The following is a 27191-nucleotide window of genomic DNA, read 5'->3' on the forward strand; positions in this document are numbered from 1 at the left end:
GTCACCGAAGACCCTATTCTGACCTGCGCAGCCTGCCAAGACGTCACACTCTATCCTTCCATAGCATCAATCATGGATCCCAACTCCCTAAACTCTCATCCGTCCACCGCCGCCCAGGCCAAGACGGTAAGCTTCAGTGATGTTTGTATCGTTTCCAACCTGTTCTAACGTTCTCTCTTAGTTCGTGGCTCCGGGCTCCCTCTCGTTTCCCAACCAAGGGGACCTGACTCCACCGTCCTCTGAGAAGAACGCGCAGCAGGAGGCCACCAACGCGAACGGCGTTGCGACTCCTGCGGCTACTCCAGACACCCAGAATGGCCAAGTGCCCTCGGGTATCGTGCCTACTCTTCAGAACATTGTGGCAACCGTCAACCTCTCCGCTCGCCTTGACCTGAAGACCATCGCTCTGCATGCGCGTAACGCCGAGTACAACCCGAAGCGTTTCGCTGCCGTCATCATGCGTATCCGTGAGCCCAAGACGACGGCTCTGGTCTTTGCGAGTGGCAAGATGGTTGTTACTGGTGCCAAGTCTGAGGACGATAGCCGCCTCGCTTCCCGCAAATATGCGCGGATTATCCAGAAGCTGGGGTTCAACGCAAAGTTCACCGTACGTTGTGCAGGATGAATCGTCCTTGGCCATCGCTAACATCGTGATAGGACTTCAAGATCCAGAACATTGTTGGCTCCTGCGACATCAAGTTCCCCATTCGCTTGGAGGGTCTTGCATCGCGCCATCACACTTTCTCGTCTTACGAGCCTGAACTGTTCCCTGGTCTCATCTACCGCATGATGAAGCCCAAGATTGTCCTGCTCATCTTCGTCAGCGGCAAGATTGTCCTTACTGGTGCCAAGGTCCGTGAAGAGATCTACCAGGCTTTCGAGCTCATCTACCCCGTCTTGTCGGATTTCCGCAAGTCATAGACGTCTTCCATACGTCGAGCTGCGAGTGGCTTCCAGCTCACCTTACACACATTCCCAATTTTTGCGGCATTGCATGGCGTCACGGTGGTTTTTCTTTTTGATGGCTTTTCAAAATTCCCCAATCTTCTTCTACACAACAACTAGACATGCGCACGAGGGGAGCAAACACCTCCGGTAATCTCTTGTCTTGATGGGGGCTTCCTTTTCACACACTTCATCACCGGGTACGATAAGTCAGAGGGGTATGGTTACGCGTGGGCACGACAGCGAGATTGATTCACTCTATGGGGCGCGCGTGGCTTGTGCAGGCGTAAAAGCTTGCACCGAGAGCTCTCTACGACGGCCTGTGCGATGTCTGAGCTTCTCGAGATTTGTGCTTTTCAGCATTTATCGTGAACATCTTTTCTCTCCACTTCCCTGAGCGGGATAGGACTGATAGTAATGTCATCACGATACGATAACCTTGTCCTTACCTTGCGTGATGCCTGCCTGATCCATATGAGACTGTAACCATCCTTTGCACCTTTGTTCGTGTCGTGCGTAGCCTCTGCGCTCTTTCTCGTGTCTCGGGTCCGAGGCCTTTGTGCACCACTGCTGTCCCTGGCTGGCCGTAGGTTTGACTGCATCGACCCCCATGCTGTATGTCCCCTGCAGTCGATGTCTTGAGTTCTGAAATCCATCGCCAACCTCCTCACCCCCGATCAATCGCATATTGATACGGCAGCTCTCCCTCGCTCGGATTCGGATGCAGCCTGATAACCGACCTCTCCGACCTCAGCGACGAACTCGACGAATTCGGTAGTATCGTAGACGGACTGCGATGGATCACGACCGACCCCGTCTCTGATTGCGTGCGCAGCGACGGCGTACGCGGCACATCGAACAGCCCCATCGGACTCCGTGGCTGCTGATGCGACGGCGCCGTCTGCGCCGTCTGCGGACTCGACGGCACGTCGTCGGCATACGTACTCGGCGTATCAGGCCGCTGGCGGTCGAGAAGGGGCGTGCGAAAAGGTACATGGTGTGAGGAAATGCTACTGCTACTGCTAGATTCGGTGGGCGCCAGGCTACGCGTATCAGAAGCGATGCTCTGCGCGCGCGCCTCGTCGATGACGTCTTGATCGAGATGCGCCATGCCGTTGAGGATGTCTGCGAAGACGGCCATGATGTTGCGAAATTCGGGCTCTGTAAGCGAGGCCGTGGAGAAGCGCGCGTATTCGTATTGTGCGAGGAACGTGGCGCCGAGGTCTGGGGGGTTGAGGAGACCGAAGGAGGCGAGGCGCGCAAGATAGGAGCGGAGACCCATGGTGCGTGGGCGTTGGAGGAGAGTGACGATTTGCGCGTCGGGGAGAGGGGGCGGCGTTGTCGGGGTATTGGAGGGCGGCGTCTTCGACGGCGGGATCGGGGGGTGCGAGGGAGACGGCTTTGGCTTCAATGAGGTTGGGGAGTTCGCATATTACGCTCCAGTATTGGAGGTTTGGGAGGTCTGGGGAGGATGGAGATGCCCAGCCGGGGTGCGAGACATAGCCCCAGGGAGGGTTGTCTGTGGTCACGGGCAGGATGGTGGTTTCCATGCCGTGGTCGTCGCTCTTCTTCTTCTTGTGCGCTTTGCCCTTGTCCTTCTCCTTCTCTGCGGTGTTTGGCCTAGACGTGCCCTCGCCATTTCGACCTTCTTCCTCCCTGCGCAAGTCCCTGGGCCTGCTGTCCCATGCTACAATTGCACTCCTCCTCAGCTCTTTCGCAATCATGCGCCTCACGCCTTTACCAACTTCGCCTTCTTCCACCGGTATGTAGGGTTTAGGTATCGCCGATAGCACCGTACCGGTTCGTATAAATGCGCGTCGAGTAGATGAGAAGCACAATCGAAAAAGTAAGGAAGTAGACGCCGCCAATGACAAAGAGCTTCTGTAGTTCTTTGCTCTTGACCGATTGGTAGATGGTGTCGGCAGGCGCGACCGCAAGAATGAGGAGCAGCAGGATAAGGATAGTCGTGTACGTGGTCGAGTACCAGATGCGGAAGAGGGGGATGCGCATTGTCGCGATGGTGTCGGGGTTCACGTGCAAGAGCTAAGGTATGCATCGGTGGGGATATATTAGAAATTAGAGCTACGTGGGAGCTTTACATTATGACTGCGATGTGGTGAGAGGAAGAGTGGTGGACTGGGATGCACGAATCCGGGAGGTGGGAAGCTGCCAAGGCACTGACGCATGTGTGCACGTCTCCACAAGGTTTATTATTAGCCAAGTCCAACGACGTCTCCTTTTCCCCCTCTTCAAGAATCACGTGGAGTAATGCAATGCACAAGCATCTATCAGAGTAAGTCGTGGTGGTCTTTTTCGCTATATCACAAGTCGACTCTCTCGCAATTGCTACTTCTCCTGCCTCTGTCAGGCGCTTCAGACGCTCCTTAATCACTGACGCTAAGAGAGGATCTTTGCATGTTCAGACGGGGAAGCCTAAAGGTTTCTACAGCATGCAGTTCATCCCGCTACGCAATAAAGGAGCTGTGTGCAGCTTCAGGGCGTATCATTAGACACGGATTTCATGCTGCGATTCACATCGCCAACTGTCTGCATGATCTTTCGAAAACCCATAGAAGATAAAGTACCAGGCTCATCTCCTACGTATTCCACTAACTCAATGCTGGAACGTGCAGCTCTTAGCCATCCACGGTCCTCCCATTCTCTCCAAATCTCTCTCGTCCCCTATGAAATCTCACTACCATCTGACACTTCAAAATCCCCGTCCCCATCCTCCCCATCCTCCCCATCCCCAAAGTCCTCCTCCTCACTATCCAAGAAGTCCTCGTCCCCCAACGCAAACTCTCTATCCCTAGCCTCCCTATCCCTCCTCTTCTGCGCATCAACCTCGAACTCGTGTATCCGCCTCAACGCCTCCCGCTCCCGCTCCCGGGTCTGCATAACCCCCACAACTGATACCATAACGCGCGCCTCGCCGTACTCTGGCCCCAGCGTGTGCACGATGTCATTGATATCTTGCTGCGCGATGGCGTCGCTGATGGTTTTGAAGAGGATGCGCGCGCAGGTTGGGCAGGAGTTGCCAACGTCGAGCCAGGCGGAGAGACAGAGAGCGCCGTGTGTATGGCCGCAGGCGTTGATGTGTACGGTGGGGTGGTAGCCGCGCTGGAGGGAGCGCGGGCTGGTGTGGTTCGGGTGCATGGCGAGGGGCTGTTGGCAGATGGAGCAGTCTTGCGTGAGGTTTGTGGATGACAGCTTGATGGTTTCGAGACCGAGAGATTGGAAGGCGGCTTTGGAGGCGTAGACTGTCATGGTGGGTAGATTTTGGTGGATGTTGGTTGCGCGGGTGATGTAAGTGAAGAGGTTGATGATGCCAGGTGAGTAAACGAGGAGAGGTTGCGAGTGAGAATCCAAGAGCTCAGGAACAAGATTGCGTGGAGGCAGCAGCAGATTCGGGTACGAGACTGTACGCGCTGTGCGTTGGAAGCTGGGTGAAAGAGGCTCAAGCACTGGCTATGTAAGTGATAAGCTCAAGTCGAGCGAGGTAATTGATGCGGCCCGCACTGTCTGATTAATACCTGCCTTGAACTCGCGACTTCTCTTCCGGTTACATTTCAGCCTGTATACCTTCACGGACGTTTCAATATATACTTGTACCCGAAACTGCTTCCTGACATATCCAGGCTCGGTGAATATGAAATTTTGTTTCTTCACTTGAGCAAGTTAATCTGAGGTCCCTTGTTGCCATGTAAGGTGAGAGCACAGCAAACGTGCATTGCGCTCACAAACGGATCACTGTCGCCCATTCCGCAAAGTCTCACTTGCCTATTCCCCCTTTGTCTCTTTACCATACCTTTAAATAGTGTACATATTTCAATTAAATCAAGGATATCTCATGAATTAGAACCAACCCCAAGAATCATCTGTTAAACCCTGGATGCGACTATGGGGTCTGGGCCTTGGAGTATACCGTGTGTTGTGAGATTGATTCCTCCGCAGTTCCAGTCCGCATTGTGGAAGATTTTGGTTTTCTCGCTACTTTTTTTGGTTTGTTACGATGAAGACCGTGGTACGCGTCAATTAGTTAACCACCCAACTACCTAGGTATTAGTCTTTAATTTTTGCAACCATGAAATCGTCCCTTAGAGCACCGGATCCATTTTTCTATTATAGAAGAAGGTATATAACCCTCGCAACCCCTCCTTCTTGTTCCACTTCATCTCTAAAAACACTTTCACATACCCATACCCAAAAACCCACTACCGCAGGACACACAACCCCTTCATACCCACCCCAACTCCCACAATCACAAAAATGAAGCCCACCGTCCTTCTCACCACACTCTTCGCCACCCTCGCGGCCGCAGCACCAGTCCCCCCGATCGACATGGTTTCCAACGTGTGCCCTCAGGGCGAGACCAACACTATAGTCCCGCCAGATGGGTTGTCAAACGCATATCCTGAGAGGGACATGCCGTCGAGCAAGCAGGACAGGGATCTGGGGGGTATGTGCAAGAAGTTCTGCGGGGTTAATCCGTGGATGTGCAAGTTTTGCGAGCCGGTGAAGCCTGCAGAGGCATGAAAGGGTGTGTGTATCAGTGTAGCGGTGTCATATGTTCGCTGTCGAGAATGGTGGGGTTGATCACACACTGGAATATATTGTGTTCGGAGATGATGTTATGTGATACATTGACGTTCTATCCGCCCTGTACTAGATATAATACATACTTGCTTGCTTGCACCGCTCCTTGTGCATTACTTGGGTATCTCCATCTTCCTCCTCTACATCTTCTCCTTCTCCCCGAGCCCCACCTTCCCAACCGCCCTGTCCAACCCACTCCACCTCCTCACAAGCGCCTGCACGCCCACTGGCAGTATCGCAAAAAACCCAACATACTGCGAATACATGGGGATCGCCACCTCGCCACTCTCGCCCCTCTCTACTAGCCTAATGATGCTCTTCGCCAGCATCGCCGGCGTCGCCGTGGGCGCGAAGAAGTTGCTCGGCGGCTTGACGTCGGCGAACATTTGCGTGCTCATCTGACCTGGCGTGACGAGGATGGTTTTGATTTCCGCGGCGGCGGGGATCTGGGCGAGTTCAGCGCGCAGGGAGTGATGTAGCGCGAGGAGCGCGGCTTTGGAGGCGGTGTAGGCGGAGAGATTGGCGGCGCCAAGGTGGCCTAGGACGGAGGAGACGGTGACGATTGTGCCGCGGCCTTCGCGGAGCATGTGTGGGAGGAAGGTCTTGAGGGTGACGAAGTGGGAGAGGGTGTTGACGCGGAAGGTTCTGGGGATTGCGTTAGTTTAGTGTGGTATGTGTGGGGGTAGAGGACGCACTGTTCGACTTCTTCGGTGGTGGTGTCGAGGATGGACTTCTTGTGGACGATGCCGGCGTTGTTGATGAGGATTGTTGGAGGGCCGAGCTGGATGGATTAGTATAGTTCGCGAGGTGGTATGTAGCGACTCACATCCTCTACAATCTTGGCTGCTGCAGCCTCAATCTGCTTTGGGTCGCTGACATCGCACTGGTAGTATACCACGCCCTTCTCCTCTGCCTCGTCCTCATCCACCTTCTTGACGTCCAACACGGCAACATTGGCGTTGCGCATGCCGTAGGTCTCGGCCAGAAGGCCACCCAGTCCCTCAACACCACCAGTGATGACGATGACCTCTTCAGCCAAGTCTACTTCGCGCGGCGCGCCAAATGCGATGCGCTCGCTGATGATGTTGAATATGCCGATTGCGCTCATGAGAAAAGACCAGGCTACCGCGATGAGCATCTCAGGTGCGCCGTATGCTGTGTATTGCGCGCGCAAGCATAGGACTACCACCCATGACACGAATGGGTGGAAGACTGTGTATCCAAGGACATACCAGATGAGATCAATGGATATGTGGCGTTGCCATGGCTCATCTGGGCGGTCATGTTGCTTGGGAAGCTGCACAGTGACTTCTTTCATGTTGTAGGACCTCCAGGGCTTTTCGGCGCAGTTGGATGAAGAGTGTTGGATCATACTGATGGTGGGGCGCAACGGCGCGTAGTAGTCTTGACGTATCTGGAATTCGACGCGACAGTTATTCTTTAGCCAGGATGTAAATGATGGAGAAGCAGAATCTTGATATTGGACGCGAGAATCATATTCGGGGCCATGGAGTTCTTAATCTTCTGCTACTGAAAGCTGAGGTTTGCTACGTTTCATTGCCGCCTCAGGTGTCGAGCAGTTGAGTCCACTTTGCAGGGGTCTACTGCCTTACTAAGCGAACATGTCCGACTCCAAGAGCGTCTGCGAAACTTCCCCACCAGTTTGCACGACATGATCAAAGAAGCTCTCTTTCACCGTGTCAAGGGCAGATTTGCTGGATCCGTTGTAGGAATCCTCCTGCTCATCAACATCTAGTATTCGATGCGGTTAGCAATAGCCACCATGTTTTTTACAAGACACGATGAATGGCTTGAAGTACGCGAACATGTTCTACCCCGTCTTCGCAGAACACTGCGAGTCACTCAATCGTCTCAAGGAGTACTGCGAGAGACTTGAGTTTTCCCAAATCTGCACCGTGTAGTCCACCTGGACGGGTGGTGAAGCAAAGGTCACGTGGTAATCGGCGGTCGGCGATAGCAGGTGGACCTAACCGCGGCTGGACATGTGCCCTGCGCAAGTGACGATTTGCCGACTGTTCGGAGCCAATTCACCTCGCAGACCCTCCCACGACCCACCGTGTATTCAGTGCCAGACCTTGTCCATGCTTTAGAGACTAGCGCACGAGCAGGGACGTCTGTCTTGTCTCCAACTGTATTTACCAATCCTGATTCCCAGAGCTCCACCCGGCAAGCTCCCTCTCCATCCTGCGTGCTCCTGGTCGACCTAGACACACGCCATTCTCACACGTCCCGGCCACAACCTTCACCATGGTGCGAAACGGGAGCCCTTCGCCGGCGGACAACTTCCCGCTCGGCCATTCAGCGACGTCACCGCAGCCGCAGCCCTCGAAGCGCGACAAGAGGCGCAACATGCTGGCCGAGAAGCTGGGAGAGATGATGGCGTCCTTCTCCGACAACAGAGACAGCCACTACAGGGCCCAGCTTGCAGCGCTGACGGCTGATATCAACCTCATCATGAAGGCCGACCCGTACGCAAATGCGCCGCTCGACGATGGCGGAGACGAAGCGTCGGACCTCATCTCGCAGATTATGGGCAACAATGTCCCTACGGCACCCAGCGCGGGCACCGACTACATTGCGCAGTGCGGCAAGCACTATGCGCGCTTCGTGGACGCGGTCAACGACGCCATGGAGGAACGCGACTACAATCTCACGATGCTCCATGTACGCTGCGCAGCTCCTGATCTCGTCTATTAGTCTAACTTTGCCAGAACAAGCACGAGAACACGAAGAACGAGATTGAGAACTCGCACTACTACAAGGTCCAAATCGCCGAGGAGGAGCACAAGCTGCTTGCTGCCACGATCCGCGAGCGCCTCATTGCGAGCATACAACAGCGCACCGGTCGACTCAAGCGCGAAAAGGAGCAGCTAGACCTCTCCGACAGCAACGCCATGCTCCTCCACCCGAACCAGTTTGGCATTGGCAACCCCGCCAGCCCCGGCGGGCCCCAAGCGCCCCGCAAGACCCGAAGGACTGGGCACAAGTTTGGAGAGGCCGAAGATCTTGCTGCAGCAAACGAGAGCAAGCGCAAGCGCAAGTTGTTTGAAGAAGCCGACAACGACTCGCCAGGTCCCGCAGGCCGCAACGTCGAGATTGGCATGGGCTCGCCATTCCGCGACGCCAAGGCGCGCACCATGAATGCGCAATTCGAATCCTCTGCATACTCGCTAGAGCGCCTCTTCACCGAGAAGGAGCTGAACATGGCCATGAACCAGGCGACGACGGCCGCCTCGCACTTCTTCGCCAAGATGAAGCAGGCAGACAACGGTGCGCAAAACGAAGCCACCACATACGGCCACACGACCAACGGCAATGGCACCAATGGCGACCACGCTTCCGAGAACGGCGACGTGATGGACCAAGATCAAGACTCGGACGACATCCCCGGCGCAGCCGACATGACGCGCCAAATCTCCTCCAACCCACACGCGACCCGTGGCGCCACCCGCTCCGCCTTCAATCCCTCTGCCGCCGCCATCGCCAACGGCCATATGCCCTTTATCTACAACCCGCCCTTCGTCCTCGACGCCAAAATCTTCCAGAAGCCCAATGCCGCAGCGCCCACTCCGCCCGCTCTGTCTGCCTCGGACATTGACCAGGATCTCAAGCTCATGCTGCGCGACGCCCCGCTCGACGACGAACTCAACGAGAAGCTGCTGCAGGCCGCATGCCACCCGATCAAGGCGCGAGACTACCAGGTTCAACCGCCAGGCTTCCAGGAGCCCGTCAACGAGATTACGAGCCAGGTTAGGAACACGGCGCCGGGCCTGGAAGTCGGATTGATGAATGGCATGGGCGGTGTGCCGATGAGTGCGCAGAGCAGTCAGTGGAGCGATGCTGGTGGCAACACGCCGCTTGGGGCTGCTGAGCGTCCAGTGCCCATGGCGAGGACGGCGAGTGGGAGGGGACGGGGAAGAGGGAGGGGTTAGACGGATACCTTGAAGAAGGGTTGACGTCTCTTTTCCTTGTCCCATGTTCGCTCGGCGGGCGCTTCGTTATATACCCACGGCGTTTGGGCGGTTGTGCATGTGCAGTACAGGAGCATAGAGTGTTGTCATCACATCACGATTGTCACGGATCACGAATCCTCTCTGCATTGTTGTTTTCCGAATCGGAGTTTTGTCGGGTCATTCATAGACATATCGCATATCAACAGGCTCGGCACTGAAAACAGAGCATCGAGAGAATCAACACTACTTCATTTTCCCCATTGCATTACTACTCTCTTACTACAACTTTCTCTCTTCTCCTCCATTGAACACTCCCATCCATCCATCCCATCCCATCCCACACCACACCTAAGCACAAATCTCCAGCACCAAATCCAACTCGCCGGCATAATGCGCAATCTTAACCGGCCCCGGCGCTCCATCCCACTCGATCCTCTCCGCGCCCTCCTTATTCCCCTCGAGCGTAATCTTCTCTCCCCCAAAGTCAAACCCGTTAATCGTGCTGATATCATACCACGTCGCGCCGTCCTTGACCGTGTACCCGAAGTTGAGAACAGGCTTGCCGGTCCACAGGCCGTCGGGCGTCTTGGTGATTTTCAGCGCGGTGCCCGTTTTGCCGTCGAACCATTGGGGCTGCATGATGTATCCGCCGGGGCCGATGATTTGGGCGGCGGTGGGTCCGGTGGAGTCGACGGGGAAGTAGTAGATTGGGAAGGAGCAGTTGTTGGAGACGCTGGTCTCGGAGGCGGCGAAGGTGGTAGTGGCGGCGAGGAAGAGGGTTTGGAGAAGGGTGGTGGAGCGCATGATGGCGGTGGTTGGAGCTGTGAGGCTGATGGAGGGAAGTTGGGAGTGGTTGTGTGAAGATAGCTTGAGATGTTCAAGCTGATGATGACGGAGCGGCTGATGTTGGAGCTGCTGAGGAGGAATGTAGGGGGCGATGAAGGCGGCGTCTTATACCTATGGCCATGTCTTGGACAGCGAATTTGCATTACGCGTGTAAGTTTGCTTCATGTCGAAGCTAGAAAATATTGAAATGCATAGCCCCATGGCACAGCTGCAGGTTTTTTCTGGTCATGTGCCAATCGTAAAGAGGAGCCAAGTGATGAAACGATGCAATTGGTCGTGTACCTGCCTTGTTCAAGTGAGGAGGGTGAGTCTGTCATGACGATAGCTTCCAGTGTGGCAAAAGCAAGGTCCGGAAAGGGGTAGCCAAGTCGTACTGCAAGGTACAGAGCAATAACCCCGCGACATGGTCGCATTGATGCAGGTACAAGCTGATTGTGATACCCGTCTTATAGGTATTGAGGAAACGCTTGTGGCGAATAGCGATTGAGGAAAATTGATTCGAAAAGCATCAAAAGATTGGTGCGAATTTCTGATCACATGAGTTGCATGTATCGGTAACTTGGAATTTGCGGTCGTCGGTGTTTGATGTCGTGGTGTCCGGATTCTCATCACAAGGTGATATCCACGGCGCGATCGTAAACCTGTCAACTGTCCGAAGCGGGTGACAGTGTGGATTGCGTCGCAGTAGTCACCTCACCTGACAACCGGTAGCAACAGAATCCGGGAGACGCTTGATGGGAAGTGTTTGTGACACTTGTAGTACTGTCTGACTCCATGTGCAAGGTAGAGCAGAGGGCGTGGCCGCCTCAGCCTATTTCGGCAGCCGCTAAAAGAGGGCATGAAGCGAGGAATAGAGGCGCGTCACGGAACAGGCGGAAGACAGCAGCAAGGAGTCTGTGGCCAGCCTGTGCGTCGCAGGTATTGAAGGCATAGAGTGTTGATGCTAGTGTAATGTGGAAGACCAGTCGACAGCCAGAAGGGTGACCGGCGGACACGACTGCACTGGTGTCACATGACTTGCACTCGCGGAAGTCACGATGCATGCTGCATGCGTCATTCGGTCTCTCCACCCAGGCGATTATGTCAAGTTAGTTTTCTTCCAAACGAAAAAAACGTGCAGAACCATATCTTTGTGCGTCTCCCTACTTCAAAACGATGACTTTCGATGGCAATAACATCAAATTTTACTCGTTATGGTCATCTTCCCTCTTTTCTTCATGTCGGCTGCATTATTATCGTTTGCAAAAGATGTGCACCCCCCCTCAGACTCACTGAATAGAGCGTAGAGACACCTCCGTATACTCCTATTAGCTTAGATCTTCGTGATAGTCTAAGAGGGTCTAGATAGCCGTTAATAGGTGTCACTTTTAGAGCGAACTAGATAATTCTAACCTCTAAAATTGCTGCCCGCAATATAATATCATCAAGTACATCGTCGCTCTCCTGTTACATCATTATTTATCATAGACTTTTGTCATTATAGAAGTTCTAGGGGGGTGCACATCTGTTGCAAGGCACCGATAAGAAAAGCTCTGCGCAAGCCGTGCTCTAAAATTCAAGAGCTTCTATTGCATGTGTGCCAGTGTCTTCTTATCTGGCGTCAATGACGAAAACAACAACTTGTGGCGGGTACGTCCTGCGAATAAATTGTGTTTATTCACACTCATAGGAATCATACGAAAGGGTGTTCCGGTGCTCTTCACGCACGGTACAGGCAATGTATATATACACCCCGCCCTCTACTCGACACCTTCTACATCTGCATAAAGCAATCAACCATAACGTCAAGTTAAATCAACGCAAGTGTGTTTACATGTCCTCCGCCCGAAGTTTCAAAGTGCATCAAGAAACACGACATATTTGCTCGAAATCGCACACATGCAGTCACTATGTTCCCATATCCGTTTCTTTCTGACCTTCGAATCAGCTCAGAGCGCTATCATGACTACTATGCTTTCAGTACTAAACAGGTAGGTAACACAGATGCCACCAGCTGCATGAATCATCACTTCAATATCACCATTACACAATGAGCCCATATCCATGCCGAGTATGTTTCATTCTCGTCTACTCTATCTAGAAAGCCTCTTGGGTCCCAATATCCTAATCAGAAATGTAACCTGTATATCTCCGCGGTACAACTTTGCGCACAGTCTTGGGATCCCCTTCGGACGCATTCCCTCCATGCGGGAAACAACATCCTTTGAATTCCAAGACTATGATGCGTTTGAATCCTCCGGGTTTGTAGCAATGGCCGTTGCGAAACTGGCTGCAGTACTTCTTGGGGCCGTATGCCTCAAGGCAGCGGCAGCCTTTGTAGCGGGTGTATGTCCTGGTGCACATTGCTGAGTGCGAAGGCTGTAGATTTTGCTGATTGGGAGTAAGTGTTTGGGCGCTGGTGTCGTATCCGTGCAGAGTTTGTTGGTATAGTTGTTGCTGTTGTTTGGTATATATATATGAGATAACTGATGGATCTTGTTGTTACTGCTTTCAAGTGTGATTTGGCTAGTTGAACGCTGTAATTGTACAAGGAGATGAAGTGGCTGGAATGTGTTGTTCATACGTGCAGCCTAGAGAGCTTATGTCGACGATGATATTCACGTAAAGCTCTGTCTTTGAAGGTGTGAATTGAATACCACATTGCATTGTTGAACCTCACGACGAGCATTCATAATATCGCTCTGTCACTTTGGCATGTAACGCTGCACATTGAAGGTATTACTTGGTGAAGATGCAAACAAAAGCTCACTTCGCGAAGATAGTTACGATCACTGAAGAGTACAGAATAATGGAGAGATGTGTTGCAGAAGATTTCTTGCAGGCTACCGAGAAGACTCCAGTTACAAATAGCTTGAGACAGGAGTTCTATCGAAGTGGCCATGTCCAATGTATCGAGGGTTTTCAGCAAAAAGTAGTCAAGTCAACCTGATCGCTTGTGCATGGAGCCCAACAATGCACGACAACATTATCATGCTTTGTTCTTCTTCCAGATCCCAAAATCACTAGAATCTTCAATGAGAGTACTAGGCCAAATCTATCCAAACTCGAACATTCTGGCTTCTGACTTTGCTGCGGCACTCGTGCACCCCCTAACAAACGGGCATATATACCTATTCATCACCATCCTCATTTAAAATATGGCTTGTACTGGATCTATTTTTAATCGTACCAAAATGCACAGTCAATGTAGTCTATCATATCCAAGCCACATCACCTACACTCTCATGCAACCACATCATTCGCCTCCTTCTCCTTCCGCTGCTCATCCTTCTGTCCCATCTTCTCAGCGTTCTTATAAACCCCCTCCAACACCATCTTAATCTCAGCCAAAAATCTCGTAACCTCCTTCTCCGTGCCCACCGTTATTCTCAGGCATCCCAAACACCCATGCTCCTTTCCTCTAAACCGTACCACAACGCCCTTCTCCTCCGCCAAACCCTCATAGACAGCCAACGCGACCTCATTCGACGGTCTCTCCCACCAGGACCATCGAGCATCTGGTACAGCAAGAAATTCGACTCGGTGCCGCCGTGCAATTTGCCGATGCCAGGAATCTTCGGTAACTCCGCGAGTAAGCGTTCTCTCTGCTTGACAATCAACTCGACGTTCTTCTTCATGACGCCCAGGTGTTCCGGGCTCAGCGCTGCGCGCGCAAGCTGACTCGTCGGATTTGAAATGTTGTATGGCGCCTTCATGTTATTGAGGATGCGCGCGATAGCTGGGTCTGCAAATGCTGCACCTAGCCGGATACCCAGCAAGTCCAAACGCTTTGGAGAGTGTCTGCATAACGACAAGGTTCGGCCACTCGGTGACCCATTCTGCTAGACTGGCGCCCTCGGGCGCAAAGTCGATGTATGCCTCGTCCACCACCACGACGCCGTTCCAGCTCGGGTGTTCGAGAACCTGCTGTATGTCTGATTTCTTGAGCACTTTGCCTGTTGGATTTCCTGGCGAGCAGAGGTATGCGAGCTTGATGTTTGAATCTGCAGATAATGCGTCTAGGATGGCGGGTATGTCGAGATCGAAGCTTGGGACTTGTAGTGGGATCTTGACGAGCGATATATCGTTGACTTGGGCGGATACGCTGTACATGCCATATGTGGGTGGGCAGACGAGGATCTTTTCGCGGCCGGGGACGCAAAAAGCGCGGATGAGAGCGTCAATGGCTTCGTCAGAGCCGACGCCGACGAAAAGGTGGTCGGGAGTGATGGCCTTTGATGTGTGGTGGTGGGTGTTGCGGAGGCTACATAGCTGTTGTTTGAGGTCTAGCTGGTGGCTGTCATTTGTCGTTAACATCCTTCCATGCTAAGTAGGTAGAGTTGTTCGTACGGGTCTGGGTAGCGGTTCAGTCCGAGCAGGTCAACATCTATTGAAGACGCTGAATCAGTCACGCCAGATAGTTTGCCGTCGCCACTTATTGCTAGTCCAGGGCCGTAAGCGTTCTCGTTGGCGTCGAGCAAGATGTTCGTGCCATCGTCCTTATAGTCACTTTACGCGTTTAGCTTGGTACTGCGAGAAGATTCAAGCGCTTCACCTACTCGCGCGCGCAGCGGTACGGCTCCAATGCCAGAATGTTGGCTCGCGCGCACGTCTGCAGATCGAATGGTGACTTTCTGGGGGCCATTGTGAGGCTGGTGTGGTTGAATGTTAAGTGTGATTGTGGCTATGACAACATCTTCTCGACGCGGGGACTTTTATTTGGTGGGGCAGTCGCGTCGGCCATCTCGGTGGAGTCACCATCTCAAGAAATCAACCATGTTTTGAACAAGTAGAACTACGCAATAGATTTGTAACTCTGAGAGTTGCTCGTTGATACTCTCTTGTCATTTATGACAAATGTGTCTTTCAGAGAGATGTATAGGGTCGGACGCGCGATATTACCCAGTGACATTTTCATCGAAAGGGATAATGCGCCATAACACAACGCTGATGGAAACGTTCAAGCGGAAGTTGAATTAAGTCCTTAGCCCACTGTCGATTGATCGGTCCAGATCCGGCCTGATTCTTTTGGTCCACTCCCGTTAAATCGTTCACTGCCCCACCCTCGTGCAGATTTCATCCACCACCCGTTCTTCGCACCACCACAATCGCCTGCGATCCATTACTTTGCATGGTGAATTAGTCTACTACCTTTAAATTGCTGCGGATATGTTTTAGCTAAATTGCATTATTTCCATCAAAACATCCTCTTCCGATATGGTCTAGTGGCTAGGATTTGCCGCTCTCAACAGAGTAGGTCGCTCACAGCGCCGGCAAGGCCCGGGTTCGATTCCCGGTGTCGGAAATATCATTTTTGCATCGATTCTAGGCTTGGGAAAGGGCGGTGTTGAGAAAGGAGGATTGTGAAGGGCGTGGGCGAAGATTTTTGCTTAGCGAGATGAGCAGTTCCCAGACAAAGGATTGATCGGAGAGTTATTTTAATATGATATTCAGAGAGAAACACCATTCTGTGCTTGTCAGATGTCGTTTGAGTATTAAGTTTTGAAGTGGAAGTGGAAAGTAGTAATATAGTTCTACGTTCAAGCCTTCCATCCTCAAAAAGTCAGCAATCCCACGTAGAACAAATATAGTTTTTACATTTGCTTGTATATAAACCCTGCGCTATTAAGGGTATGATGCCTAGTAATTGGCCAATGAGCAGAAGGCTTCTTGTTGGGCCAAATCACTAAGGACTCTAGAATCAGACGCGCACGTGATCAACGAGGAGCTAGGCCATTGACGAGGAGCCAGGCCATCAACGAGGAGACTTGCTTCAACGAGGAGATATGTTTTCAACAGCCTAGTGATTAGCTAATAAGCAGAAGGCTTCTGGTTGTGCTAAATTACTAAGGACTCTAGAGTAATAGGGAATCAGACGTGCACGTAATTAACGAGGACCTAGGCTATTAACGAGGAGCTAGGCTATTAACGAGGAGCTAGGCTATTAACGAGGAGCTAGGCTATTAACGAGGAGACTTGCTTTAATAAGGAGACTTGCTTTAACGAGGATACGTGCTTTAATAAGGAGATAGGTTTTTAACAGGCTAGAGGCTTAAACGGGCTAGGGCTGTAAATAGATCCTTATAACTCCTTACATAACGCGCTTAGGCTACCTTATTAATAGCAAGGAATATTAAAACTACAGGCATAGACGAAAAACGTTATCTTTGCATAGCGACAGCGAGAGCTACAGAGCATATTTTTCCTCTAGAGTTAGATATTCTAGTAGGGGCGAATTAGACAGTCCGTTCAGGATAGATACTAGCCCTTCAGGACTGCTGCGCAGTGAGACCGACATTCTAAACTATATAGTAGATTCACTTCAACAATTTCAGATCGAAGGTTTCACATTCATAGGTGCGTGTGCCAGAACGTCAGCCAGGCTTATGAACAGCTAATCACAAAATAAATTTCGCTCCAAATCGTATAGACTTAGTACTCAAAAAGAAATGTATCAGTTCATATATGTCGGTATCTTAAACATCAATCAAGCCAACGCGCCCATAGGATCCCAAAGCTCCAGCATCTTCGGCTTCTGCTCAAGGACCTTCTTAACCGCCGAGCTAACAACGCTCGGGTCAACAACAGCCTGGTATACAAACTCATCCATCCAAGCATCAGACATGACAAAATAGCCCTTGTCACCAACACGGTCACTCCACGAATTCTCTACCCTCCACCTCACCGGCTTACCGTCAACGACATGCACCGCCGTAAGCACCATAGCATGTGTCATTTGAGACTCGCCCGTCTGCAAGCGCTCGGCCTTTGACATGCCGAGCTTGATGTTGAAGCCGAGTTCGTACTCGTACAGGGCGGTGTCCATGATGCCCTTTGTTGAGTCGGAGTACTTGCCTACATCTGAACCGAAGAAGACGGGAATGCCGCGCTTCAACATGGCGATGCAGGCTTCCTTGATGGTCTTCATGTCCACGTTGACGTATGTTACTGGGCGTCCGCCGTACACGTTTCCGAGACGCTTCACGCTAAGCAGCCTGTTGTATGGGTTACGAGGGTCGTTGACCAGGGAGAATAGCTGGTGGACGTCAGTCCCTCCAAGTGCTCGTACAGTCCTGCTGTCCGAGAGCTCTTTGGCGAATGCTGTGGGTCGAGTACGAAGAGTGCAAAGGTTGTTGTCTTTGTCATAGTACTCCCATGTGAATGCCGCGTTTGGTGGTGGCGGGGGTCCTAACATCAACGTCAAGATGAGATGGATTTCCTTGAGCATCTTCTCCTTCTCGTTCGAGATGGTAGCCTTCTTGACCTCTACAGATGCATTACTAGTAGCAATCGATCGGAGGCGGACGGCGTCCTCTCGGAGCTTTGTGGTGATTAGTCGATCCATGGTCGAGGAGCTTGAGGCGTTGAACGAGTCGGGGTACAGCGAGTGGGGTACAAGGCCGTACTTGGCTATAAGGTTCACGACCATGTCTGGAGTCAAAGTCAACACACAACTCCCAATCATGTATAGAAAGGCATACCCCATTGTCCACCATCACTGACTGGGCTTTCCATGAGTGCCTGTGTAAGCCGGCTATCAATCTCTTCAGATGTGGTGTCGAGTATGCTCTCCAAGAAGTAGTTTGCCTTCTCAATCTTGTCCCAATAGAACAGATAAGCCTGCGACAGCTGGAACTCTGAAAGCTTGTACTTCTTCATAATGGCAACGCGAAAGACGTTTGTCGATGCGAACAGCCAGCATCTTCCAGATTGTGCTTGATTTGTGATGGGTGAGCCTTCAAGTGGTATCTTGATGTTGAATTTCTGTGTATCGGAGATGACGGCTGATCGTGAGGAGAGGACGGCGTTGGCGTTGTTCGAGCTGAGAGCTGCTAGAGCAAGACGGTTCTACAGAAATGAGCTCTTGTATGTTGGCTAGTTTCATCAGACTGTCCTACCTTTGGGTCTTCCATGAGCTCCTTCTCCCACTCCTCCACAGCCGCGGCAGATACATTTTGTTGATACCTGGTGATCGGAGTGTACTTTGGAGCTTCAGAGGGATTAGATCATTTGACTTAGCTGCAGACTTCACAATACCTACGAGCTTCACCACCAACGACTACAAAACCATCCTTCTCGCTGGTGCTTCGTTGCTCGTCCTTGATGTGGAGAGCTTGCAGCCGCTCGATCAGCTTCTCGTTGATGGCAGCATCTGATGGCCGAGACTGGTTGGCACCCATGTTGGCAAGTTTGATGTAGCTTGGATCTTTAGAATGCTTCAACTACGTATGTAGTAGATGCGGAGATGATAGAGTCAGAGGGGCAGGTGTTGGCCAACATGGTGTCGAAGCTTATCGCGCTGCTTATCGCCGTATCGCCGAGGCTAAGTCGCGTGCAAGCGTCTCGTGCCAGCCCACTTCATCAGATGGCTGGAGTTTGCTCTGTTTGCAGGACAGTTGCTAACCTGCTTCGGCTTCATCATCGGCCGGAATATTATTATTACACTCGAACTTGCGTTTCAGCCACGCGACCACGGTGGCCCGCTTTTTAGATCGGGCGTGCCTCCACATTTCCAACGGCTGGTGGATGCTTTGAAGACGCACCCTTGCTCGCGCAAGACAGCGGTGTTCCAGCTGTTACTGTCACACCACCGCCTGGCATTCCAGGCATTCACAGGGAAACGACTGCACAAGTGAACGACTCACCACAAATGACGTACATTGGCCGTGACACAGCTGTGTTGAAATTGGGGAGATGAAGATGCGCAGGGCTACGCGTGTTTCATCCGCACTCACAGTTCACCCCTGAATCAAGGGTGTACAGCCACACGGCAACGTTCAAATAACTTTAGTATCCTCAACATCTGTACTCCGATGCCCCTCTATTCAATCTATAACCTACCTCGACTCCATTGAACCTGGACATCACACTAGGCGCACACGCACAATCTCAATCGCTGCACATATTCACACCATGGCGGCCACTCAACAACCAGTACTGTGGAAGAAGCGAATCCTCGTACCCTTCTGGATTGTCCGCATATGCCTCATGTTATTCATCATCGCTGCATACTCGTGGACATTGCGACATCTCAATGAGATCAAGGATGTCATCAAACCGGCAGTCGCGTAAGTTGACAGACGCGGTCAACATCAAGCGGAAACTAACAAATCCAGATCGGTTGTCGTATTCATGCTCTTCATTGTCATAGTACTATTGATCGATGTGCTTGCGATCGTCCTCTTCCTCCGAGATGCGCTGAAGCCAGCGACCTTCCTCACCATGAACTGCTTCCAAACAGGCTTCTGGGGCGGCGTCTTGATCCTAGACCTTGTATCTGTGGCCAGAGGCGCGAGCTCTGTTGCGATTGGTTTCAGCGTCTTCGTCTTGTGAGACTACCCGTTCCACTGCTGTTTTCATAGGTTCTAACGTCAAACAGTACTACCTTTGTTGGCCTCCTCATCTACGCCGCAGTCGGATACTCACGAGCGAAGAAAGCCGCGCAGCGCGGCATGTATGCGCCAGCGCATAACCCAGCTGTCCACCCCGCGCCCTACGGTCAACCACCGCAGTACCAGAGTGGTGCATCGCCTTACCAGCAAAATACCGAATACCACTCGCAGACTGCACCTGTCGAGCTACATGACCAATACCTTCCGCCATATCAGGGCGGTGCCGCTACAGATTACTACCACCAACAGCCCGCAAAGCCTGCGCATCTGGTGTGAGGCATGGAGAAATAACAGAGCATGCCGAAGGACATCTCCAACAAACAAAAGTCGTTGAGAGAAGCTACAAGGCTGGTAAGCAAAATTGGCTACGAGCTGGAACAAACCAATACGATAATTGGGGCTCCTGGGCTAGCCACCGTGGTAAAGGAAGCTACTTGCATATTACCGCAATGGTGCGTGGGCAGATCGCATGAAGTCTCGACCACCACCTGGCACCCTATTGAGAGAGCCGAGAATGGCCCAACGCCATGATGTCAGCGATGCTATTAGCCGTTGGAACACTCAGTAAACTTCATTAAGTAGCTCAGCCATCGTGCATCAAATATCTCACAATCTCCGTGCTTTTAAAATACCTACTGTGTTTTCCGATTATGTATGTCAAGCATTGCGCATGACGGGAGAAGAGTCGGATCAAGGATCTAGGATTCACATCCGCAAAACAGGGTGTTTCCATTTTTGGATCCGAGCGCATTGAATGGCCGTAACATCGAATACCATCCGTCGCCGTGGCACTTCTGCCGTAGCTTACAGTCGGAACTCGATCTTTGTAGGAAGGTGATGTGAACTCTATAGCTCGATTTCTCCCGGGTAGATGCATGTCGCGCAATATCGACATTCCAACGTCTTTCACATGCTCGACGCCCCAGTGAATGACGGACCTCGAAAATCACACGTGTGTTTGATGCATCGGACACGCCTACCAAATGGGTCGCCCCTGCCGAGACGCTCGGTTGCGCCATGCTGGCCCATGTCGCCGCCCCGGACATCGACAACCACTCACAGCTGTAAAGCCGCTTCTTACAGCCACTTCAATCTATGCAATGTTCAATGGGAGACTGCGGATCTGCACGTTTCGGAGGCTCGGTTGCTTGTATGGTGGAGCCGCTTCTATTGGCGACTGCAAGCCACCCAGCAGATTGGGTGGACTATCAGGTGTTGGTTATGCGATGTCACTCGGCCGCATTGGACTTTTGGGTATAAAAACGGAGATCCTCTGGTATTATTGGGATTGTAAGTAGGCTTCAAGATCATCTTCGTTGCTTCTTCAGTAGTTTCTACATACGGTGTCATTCGTTCCTGCATCTACTCGATTCATTCACTCTATCAAGATGCGGTCTTCTATTCTTCTTGCTGCCGCCGCTGCGGCTCCTCTCGCTCAAGGCATCCGCATCGTCCAGTCCAACGATGATGGTTGGTCAGAGATCAACCTGAGGACTTTCTTCGATGTTCTGAACACAGCTGGTCACCAAGTCGTACTTTCAGGCCCTGCAGAGAACCAATCGGGAACTGGTACGTGATCATGCTACATCTCTTGAGCACTCACTAACGGAGACCTGCAGGATCGAATGACGCCAACCCAACGACCGTCGATGCTGATGGCTGCATTCACGCCTCGTGCCCTGGTGGAAGCCCAGCCGTTGGTGCCAATGCTACTGACCCTCGTTTGAACTACGTCAACTCGTTCCCCGTAAGTACTGGCAAGACATTGGCACACCATAGGAAATTCTGTTAACATTAATACCCAGGTAACTTCCATCAAGTACGGTATCAACCAAGTTGCACCCAAGCTCTGGAACGGAGCCAAACCCGAGCTTGCCCTTACCGGACCCAACGTCGGCGGCAACGTCGCGATTCAGTCGCCCTTCTCCGGAACTATTGGAGCCGCTACCTACGCTGCGAAGACTGAGAAGATCCCTGCTATTGCGTTTTCCGGCCAGACTGGCGACCCAACCGCATGGAACGCACCCACTCCTCTGCACAGCAAAGTCTACGCTGACCTCGCACTGAACGTTACCACCGCCATCATTAACAGTGGAAAGCCCTACCTGCCCGACAACACCTTCCTCAACGTCAACTTCCCCAAGGTTGAGGACGGCAGGTGCAGCAACCCCAGCCAGTTCAAGTACATTCTCACACGCATCAACACTGGTGTCTTCAGTACCAAGGACGCGGACTGGTGCGGCAGCACGCGTCTGCCGTGGGAGGCGGATGTTATCTTGCTCAGAGGAAAGGACTGCTATGTTACCATCAGCCCGGGAGATGCAAACGATAAGACGACGGTCAATGATGCGGCAGTTCAGCAGCAGATTATTGAGAAGTTGAAGCCGATTCTGTCGTGTCTTCCGTAGATGAGCATCGCAGGTAAATAGGATTTTTACGACAATTGTATAAGACATGATCCTGTTCAAGTTCTGTTCCAAGATCACAATTTAAGAGGAAACATCACAAGACATGTCGTTGCAGTCAAGTATAGGCACAATTCACACGTGGTGGTCTGTGCACCGCAAGTGAACGGATAATGACGGCATCGCTTTGATCTCAACTCATCAGACCCATCTCATCAACAATAAGTCCCAATTCGCACAATGGATGACTATGAGTTGGACCGCATTGCATCTGATAACCCAGCGCTGACAGCACCTGCATTGGAGCGCACGCCATTGAGTCGACGTAAATCCTATGTCAAGAAGCAGGCTAGCAATAGATCCGATAACTCTCAAACTACGGTGTCGAATGCGGAGTTGACAAAGTACGATGTATGTGTTCCAGCGAACAGTTCTTGCACATAAGTTGACAGTGTTGTCCAGGTTGGCTGGCGTAGAATAGTACGCAACTTCTCGCCATCCTGGTTCAGCGTCACCATGGGCACCGGTATCGTATCCTTACTCCTTGCCGCAATACCGTTCAAAGCAGATTGGCTGTATTGGCTAGCGGTAGCATTTCTCGGTCTCAACACTGTTCTCTTCGCCTGCGCCTTCTGCGTGTCCGTCTTCAGATACACCGTCTACCCGGAGATCTGGACCGTTATGATCGCCGACAGCGTAAACTCGCTCTTCCTTGGAACGATACCAATGGGTTTTGCTACCCTGATCTCCGCCTGGTGCACGCTGTGCATTCCGTATTGGGGTCCGTGGGCAGTCACGTGTGCGTGGGTGTGCTGGATGATTGACTCGGTTGTTGCTGTGGCAGTGACCATCTCACTCACTGTCTTGCTGATATCCGCGTCTCATCGACAAGCTTTGGACCGGATTACTGCTGCCCAATTGCTTCCCATTGCTGCGTCTATCGTCGCTGCTGGAACAGGCGCTAGAGTTGCTGAACATCTACCGGATCCGGAGAATGCGCTTGGTACGATTATCGCATCCTACATCATGTGGGGGATGGCAACACCGCTGGCTATGACTGTGCTTGTTATGTACTACACACGTCTCGCTCTCCACAAACTACCGCCTCGGGAAATCGTCGTTTCATCCTTTCTACCGCTTGGTCCGCTCGGCATGGGCGGCTATTCAATCACATACCTAGGCCATGTGAGCCGCAAAGTCTTTCCAGTAACACAATTCTTCTCAGAAATGCCCGTAGCCGGCGATATCTTCTTCGTCAACGGCGTCTTCATCGCCCTCATCATGTGGGCATTCGGCCTAACATGGCTCTGCTTCGCGCTCGCATCGATCTACAAATCCCGACCATTCCCATTTAACATGGGCTGGTGGGGATTCACCTTCCCACTCGGCGTCATGGCGCTTTCGACAATGGAATTTGGCAAAATATTCCCGAGCCTGTTCTTCAAGGTTCTGGGCACGATTTTCGCGATTGCTGTCATACTGCTGTGGTGTGTCGTCGCCGCGGGGACTGCGAGAGGGGCTTGGAGGGGGCATTTGTTTAATGCGCCGTGCTTGAAGAATTTGCCAAAGAAAGAGGATAATGAGGGGCCGGATGTGGCTGAGCAGGAGAAGGCTTTGCAACCGACTTGAGGACTATGCGTTATGCCTTCAACACGTGAATGTTTTGTTTCGAAAAAAACGCTGCGCCACGCCTTTAACCGCAGCCCCAACAAACAACGGAACGTCAAAAAATTGAACTTCTGGAGCCCACAGAGATGTATTGAATTTTTAAGGTTACCTCACGAGAATCGAGAAGGCAGGTACCGAGACCAGGATGCTCAAGACCCGATCAAAGTTACTCGCAGCGCGGAATGCCCGCAAGTCTTTAGTGGCCAGATATTCTTTTTGAGGCGTAGCAGATTGCACGCGTCGCACGCATTGCATGAAATGATCTAAGAAAGGCTGAATTGCTTTGGAACCAAGGTGTTCAGCACCTTTGTACTGTGCAAGGAATATATGCAAGGACGGCACAGCACACATCCCAAAGAGTCGCTTCCTGCAACAAACTAGGTTAGAATTGCCACCTCAGAATAACCATTGAGCCGCAACGGAACTCTACAATCAACTTCGTCACCTTCGCTGTTCACAACCTTCTTTTGTCTAAACGATTTCCAGCAAGATGCGCGGTCTTGCTGTGATGACAGTTGGGCTTTGCGCATCTAATCTCTCGGTAGCTGCGACGGTCAAGTCTTTTGAAAGTTTTGAAACCAGAAATGGATGCATTACCGGCCATCGCTCAGTGAAAGTCAAAGACGTGTGGGAGTATTTGGGTATACCATATGCAAGCCTGCCACTTGGAGATCTGCGCTTTGCAGCACCACAAAGGTACGAGCGAAAAGGCTCGCACAACGCAAGTTCCTTCGTAGGTATGCGCTGTACCCATGGAATAATAGAATTGTTCGGCTGACATGAGAGCACAGGATTAGTATGCTTCTGTATTGATTGCTCGTTCCGCTTTAGTCTGACCAATGCAGTGACTGCCCACAGCAGGCGCTGGGACGCCGCGTAGTGAGGACTGTCTAACTTTGAATATCTGGTCTAAGCCAACGCAGAAGTCGTCAAATGCAGACAAGCCAGTCTTGGTCCTGTTCCATGGAGGGCGTCAGTCGCCTTTCGCTTTCTATAAAATAGCATCTGACTACTTTGGATAGGTTTCGCTGGTGGCAGCACCAATACTCCATTCGCCAATGGCCAATACCTTGCCGGAGCTGAAGATATCATCGTTGTTTCAGTAAAGTATCGCTTGAATGCCTTCGGCTTCCCTGGTGCACCTGAAGCTATTACCAACCTTGGCTTGCGCGATCAGCGTCTCGCTGTCGAATGGATACACCACAACATAGCCGCGTTCGGAGGTAATCCGAAGAAAATTGTCATTGCAGGTCAGTCCTCGGGTGGAGCTGCGGTAGACTGGTGGTCCTATGCACACAAGGACAAACCCATTGCGCATGGCCTCATATCGACTTCTGGAAACGTATTCAGTTTCCCCATGAACGCACCAGAGAAGCAGACTGCCAATTGGTACGCCCTTTCCAATGCACTTGGCTGCGGATCTTTTGGAGATACCCTCGCATGTATGCGCAAGCAACCTTTTGAAGCCATCTCCTTGGCCGTGACAAAGATTGCTCCCAGTACAGGTGGTAGTCCGGTTCGGTCGACGCCGCCGTTCTACCCCAAGGTCGACAACGAGACGATCTTCAGTGACTACCTTTCGCTCTCATCGGCTGACAAATTTGCACCTCTTCCTTACTTCCACGGCCATAACGATTACGAACAAGGATACTATGTCATCCCAGCTTTCGCGCAAGGTCGCAACGTTACCGCGAACCAGACTGCTCAATTCCTCCTGGAGTCTTTTATTTGTCCTATATCTTACGAGGCGACATTACGCGTTAACGCTGGAGTGCCCACATGGGTATACCGCTACTTTGGCGACTGGGGCAACAATCGTCTCTACCCAATGAGTGGCGCGTACCATGGCTCGGAATTGAACATGATTCTTGGTAGTTCCGAAGATGTCAGTGGCCTGCCTGCGACACAGGCGCAGAAAGAAACATCGCGACTCTTCCAACGCGCCGTTGCTACGTTCGCAGAAGACCCGAAGGATGGATTGACTGAGCTTAGCTGTCCGCAATTCGACTCGCAAAAGGAGAGTTGGATTGAAGTTGGGGTAGAAAATGAGCCCAAAGCTACGTTTGCTAAGCCGGAGAAGTACGATAAGCCTTGTCTGAGAAACGTTATGGGATCGCTGCCGACGTCGACGTGAGTGAGAAATGTTCATTTGTCCAGGTATTGAATGAAGCACATCGGGATTCTGCGGTCTTTTCCGAGTTTCGGGGTTCGAGCTAACATGGTATCAATCATCTACATTTGGGCGCCCCAGCACGGGCGTTTCAACGTTGCCACGATCCGCAAAAATGGCTGTCTACTTCACCTCCAAAACCTATAGAGAGTCATACCACACCGTACGAGGAAGCCTGAACGGAGATCCGCAAAAACGCGATTCGGCTAGACAATTTGTGTTCAGTGACAATCGTGGATCATGATCTAACAGCACTACACATGCACGACTTGCTGTCTGTCATGGTACCGTTTCGAGAACGCGGGTTTGCGCCTTCCTGTTTCGGTGACCACCCTTCCCAACGAGCTAAACTCGAACTAGACCAATTTGCTCCCTCTTCATGGCACAAATACCAGACTGAAGACGACAGTCTAGTCTGCGGACTTTACAACATGCTGACCTTCGACATGTTGTTGGCCGCAATCTTAATCACGGCAGTCTTCTGATTCTCCGAGAGCTTCGGCCCCTAAGGCTTGCCGAGGCCGGATCTGATAGCATCAAGAGTCTATAATCTTACTGTTGAGATCTTTTGCAACCTCTAGAATGTGCCGCGTTGCACTTGTTATTATCTGGTTGCGAAGGCGCTCGTGGTCGAAGTGTTAGGCAGTTCTTGTAGGAGAGGCTGTTGGCGATTGAAGCTTCTGCGACGAAAGCTCTCTCCACCTCATTCCCAATGTTAGCCCACGAAGTAGTCCACGAAGTGTTAACTTGCGGGTTTTTGGTGATGCCCTCACAGTGTATAGGTTTTCGGCGTTTAAAGTTCGCATTAGATGTAATAGCATTACCGATGCGGTGCAACACCACACCTAAAGGCATACAGTCGTCTGGATTCACATTTTTCTTAGTGGGTGACTAGACTTTGCTGCACCCTGCGGTTCTAGAATTACCAACTTCCCTAATATCACTTTGATGCGCAGTCTCACACTTGGCAACGCGCTACCCACGTGTTTCATCGGGCCATTCTCGGTTATGAACAGAACATAGCGGCCGCTTTCGAGTAGTGGACGCCACTACCAATCAGACTTGTCAACAATCAAGCCGATCCCCCGGCTTACTTCCGATCTATGCCCAACACGGACCTAGTGTAGGGACGTGCACAAGTAAATTCAGCCATCGTTAGTCTAGGTCTCACTCAGAGAGGGCTGCCACAGGCCAGCGGATACCTTCAAAACCAAGC

The 27191-nt window shown here is 51.8% G+C and overlaps 16 protein-coding genes and 1 non-coding gene across 17 annotated transcripts; 10 read left to right on the top strand and 7 right to left on the bottom strand.

Annotated features, from left to right (window-relative positions):
* Positions 1-72: 72 nt before the first annotated feature.
* Positions 73-1116, top strand: SNOG_06135 (hypothetical protein; the record flags this gene model as incomplete). Its single annotated transcript, XM_001796467.1, has 3 exons — positions 73-126; positions 182-607; positions 658-1116. 3 exons carry the CDS (start codon positions 73-75, stop codon positions 919-921), a joined length of 744 nt encoding a protein of 247 aa, XP_001796519.1. The 3' UTR covers positions 922-1116.
* Positions 1117-1203: 87 nt separating this feature from the next.
* Positions 1204-1557, bottom strand: SNOG_06136 (hypothetical protein; the record flags this gene model as incomplete). Its single annotated transcript, XM_001796468.1, has 2 exons — positions 1204-1265; positions 1395-1557. 2 exons carry the CDS (start codon positions 1555-1557, stop codon positions 1204-1206), a joined length of 225 nt encoding a protein of 74 aa, XP_001796520.1.
* Positions 1558-1622: 65 nt separating this feature from the next.
* SNOG_06137 (hypothetical protein) lies at positions 1623-2955 on the bottom strand (the record flags this gene model as incomplete). The annotated part of the gene is made up of 4 exons (XM_001796469.1): positions 1623-1855; positions 1993-2169; positions 2255-2695; positions 2739-2955. 4 exons carry the CDS (start codon positions 2953-2955, stop codon positions 1623-1625), a joined length of 1068 nt encoding a protein of 355 aa, XP_001796521.1.
* A 672-nt stretch (positions 2956-3627) lies between these two features.
* Positions 3628-4212, bottom strand: SNOG_06138 (hypothetical protein; the record flags this gene model as incomplete). Its single annotated transcript, XM_001796470.1, has 1 exon — positions 3628-4212. The coding sequence occupies one exon, from the start codon at positions 4210-4212 to the stop codon at positions 3628-3630; it is 585 nt and encodes a 194-aa protein (XP_001796522.1).
* A 1002-nt stretch (positions 4213-5214) lies between these two features.
* SNOG_06139 (hypothetical protein) lies at positions 5215-5481 on the top strand (the record flags this gene model as incomplete). Its single annotated transcript, XM_001796471.1, has 1 exon — positions 5215-5481. The coding sequence occupies one exon, from the start codon at positions 5215-5217 to the stop codon at positions 5479-5481; it is 267 nt and encodes an 88-aa protein (XP_001796523.1).
* Positions 5482-5681: 200 nt separating this feature from the next.
* On the bottom strand, positions 5682-6913 carry SNOG_06140 (hypothetical protein; the record flags this gene model as incomplete). Its single annotated transcript, XM_001796472.1, has 3 exons — positions 5682-6186; positions 6237-6322; positions 6368-6913. The coding sequence occupies 3 exons, from the start codon at positions 6911-6913 to the stop codon at positions 5682-5684; spliced, it is 1137 nt and encodes a 378-aa protein (XP_001796524.1).
* An 896-nt stretch (positions 6914-7809) lies between these two features.
* On the top strand, positions 7810-9494 carry SNOG_06141 (hypothetical protein; the record flags this gene model as incomplete). Its single annotated transcript, XM_001796473.1, has 2 exons — positions 7810-8226; positions 8274-9494. The coding sequence occupies 2 exons, from the start codon at positions 7810-7812 to the stop codon at positions 9492-9494; spliced, it is 1638 nt and encodes a 545-aa protein (XP_001796525.1).
* Positions 9495-9863: 369 nt separating this feature from the next.
* On the bottom strand, positions 9864-10319 carry SNOG_06142 (hypothetical protein; the record flags this gene model as incomplete). Its single annotated transcript, XM_001796474.1, has 1 exon — positions 9864-10319. One exon carries the CDS (start codon positions 10317-10319, stop codon positions 9864-9866), a length of 456 nt encoding a protein of 151 aa, XP_001796526.1.
* Positions 10320-12611: 2292 nt separating this feature from the next.
* On the top strand, positions 12612-13136 carry SNOG_06143 (hypothetical protein; the record flags this gene model as incomplete). Its single annotated transcript, XM_001796475.1, has 2 exons — positions 12612-12686; positions 13077-13136. 2 exons carry the CDS (start codon positions 12612-12614, stop codon positions 13134-13136), a joined length of 135 nt encoding a protein of 44 aa, XP_001796527.1.
* Positions 13137-13583: 447 nt separating this feature from the next.
* On the bottom strand, positions 13584-14985 carry SNOG_06145 (hypothetical protein; the record flags this gene model as incomplete). Its single annotated transcript, XM_001796476.1, has 5 exons — positions 13584-13833; positions 13866-14085; positions 14117-14604; positions 14691-14849; positions 14900-14985. The coding sequence occupies 5 exons, from the start codon at positions 14983-14985 to the stop codon at positions 13584-13586; spliced, it is 1203 nt and encodes a 400-aa protein (XP_001796528.1).
* Positions 14986-15551: 566 nt separating this feature from the next.
* On the top strand, positions 15552-15645 carry SNOG_16651. Its single transcript has 2 exons — positions 15552-15588; positions 15611-15645. It is a non-coding gene; the product is annotated as a tRNA-Glu (tRNA).
* A 1081-nt stretch (positions 15646-16726) lies between these two features.
* Positions 16727-18567, bottom strand: SNOG_06146 (hypothetical protein). Its single transcript, XM_001796477.1, has 4 exons — positions 18382-18567; positions 18239-18330; positions 17822-18188; positions 16727-17771 (listed from the first exon to the last, which is right to left on the bottom strand). The coding sequence occupies exons 1-4, from the start codon at positions 18518-18520 to the stop codon at positions 16828-16830; spliced, it is 1542 nt and encodes a 513-aa protein (XP_001796529.1). The 5' UTR covers positions 18521-18567; the 3' UTR covers positions 16727-16827.
* A 686-nt stretch (positions 18568-19253) lies between these two features.
* SNOG_06147 (hypothetical protein) lies at positions 19254-20008 on the top strand (the record flags this gene model as incomplete). Its single annotated transcript, XM_001796478.1, has 3 exons — positions 19254-19408; positions 19457-19669; positions 19720-20008. 3 exons carry the CDS (start codon positions 19254-19256, stop codon positions 20006-20008), a joined length of 657 nt encoding a protein of 218 aa, XP_001796530.1.
* Positions 20009-21065: 1057 nt separating this feature from the next.
* On the top strand, positions 21066-22334 carry SNOG_06148 (hypothetical protein). The gene is made up of 3 exons (XM_001796479.1): positions 21066-21301; positions 21352-21479; positions 21538-22334. Exons 1-3 carry the CDS (start codon positions 21121-21123, stop codon positions 22138-22140), a joined length of 912 nt encoding a protein of 303 aa, XP_001796531.1. The 5' UTR covers positions 21066-21120; the 3' UTR covers positions 22141-22334.
* A 43-nt stretch (positions 22335-22377) lies between these two features.
* Positions 22378-23766, top strand: SNOG_06149 (hypothetical protein; the record flags this gene model as incomplete). Its single annotated transcript, XM_001796480.1, has 2 exons — positions 22378-22548; positions 22600-23766. The coding sequence occupies 2 exons, from the start codon at positions 22378-22380 to the stop codon at positions 23764-23766; spliced, it is 1338 nt and encodes a 445-aa protein (XP_001796532.1).
* A 1002-nt stretch (positions 23767-24768) lies between these two features.
* SNOG_06150 (hypothetical protein) lies at positions 24769-25939 on the top strand (the record flags this gene model as incomplete). Its single annotated transcript, XM_001796481.1, has 2 exons — positions 24769-24777; positions 24914-25939. 2 exons carry the CDS (start codon positions 24769-24771, stop codon positions 25937-25939), a joined length of 1035 nt encoding a protein of 344 aa, XP_001796533.1.
* A 151-nt stretch (positions 25940-26090) lies between these two features.
* Positions 26091-26460, top strand: SNOG_06151 (hypothetical protein; the record flags this gene model as incomplete). Its single annotated transcript, XM_001796482.1, has 2 exons — positions 26091-26208; positions 26336-26460. The coding sequence occupies 2 exons, from the start codon at positions 26091-26093 to the stop codon at positions 26458-26460; spliced, it is 243 nt and encodes an 80-aa protein (XP_001796534.1).
* Positions 26461-27191: the final 731 nt, after the last annotated feature.

This window comes from Parastagonospora nodorum (genome assembly GCF_000146915.1).
Source record: "Parastagonospora nodorum SN15 chromosome Unknown scaffold_9, whole genome shotgun sequence".
Classification (NCBI taxonomy): domain Eukaryota; kingdom Fungi; phylum Ascomycota; class Dothideomycetes; order Pleosporales; family Phaeosphaeriaceae; genus Parastagonospora; species Parastagonospora nodorum.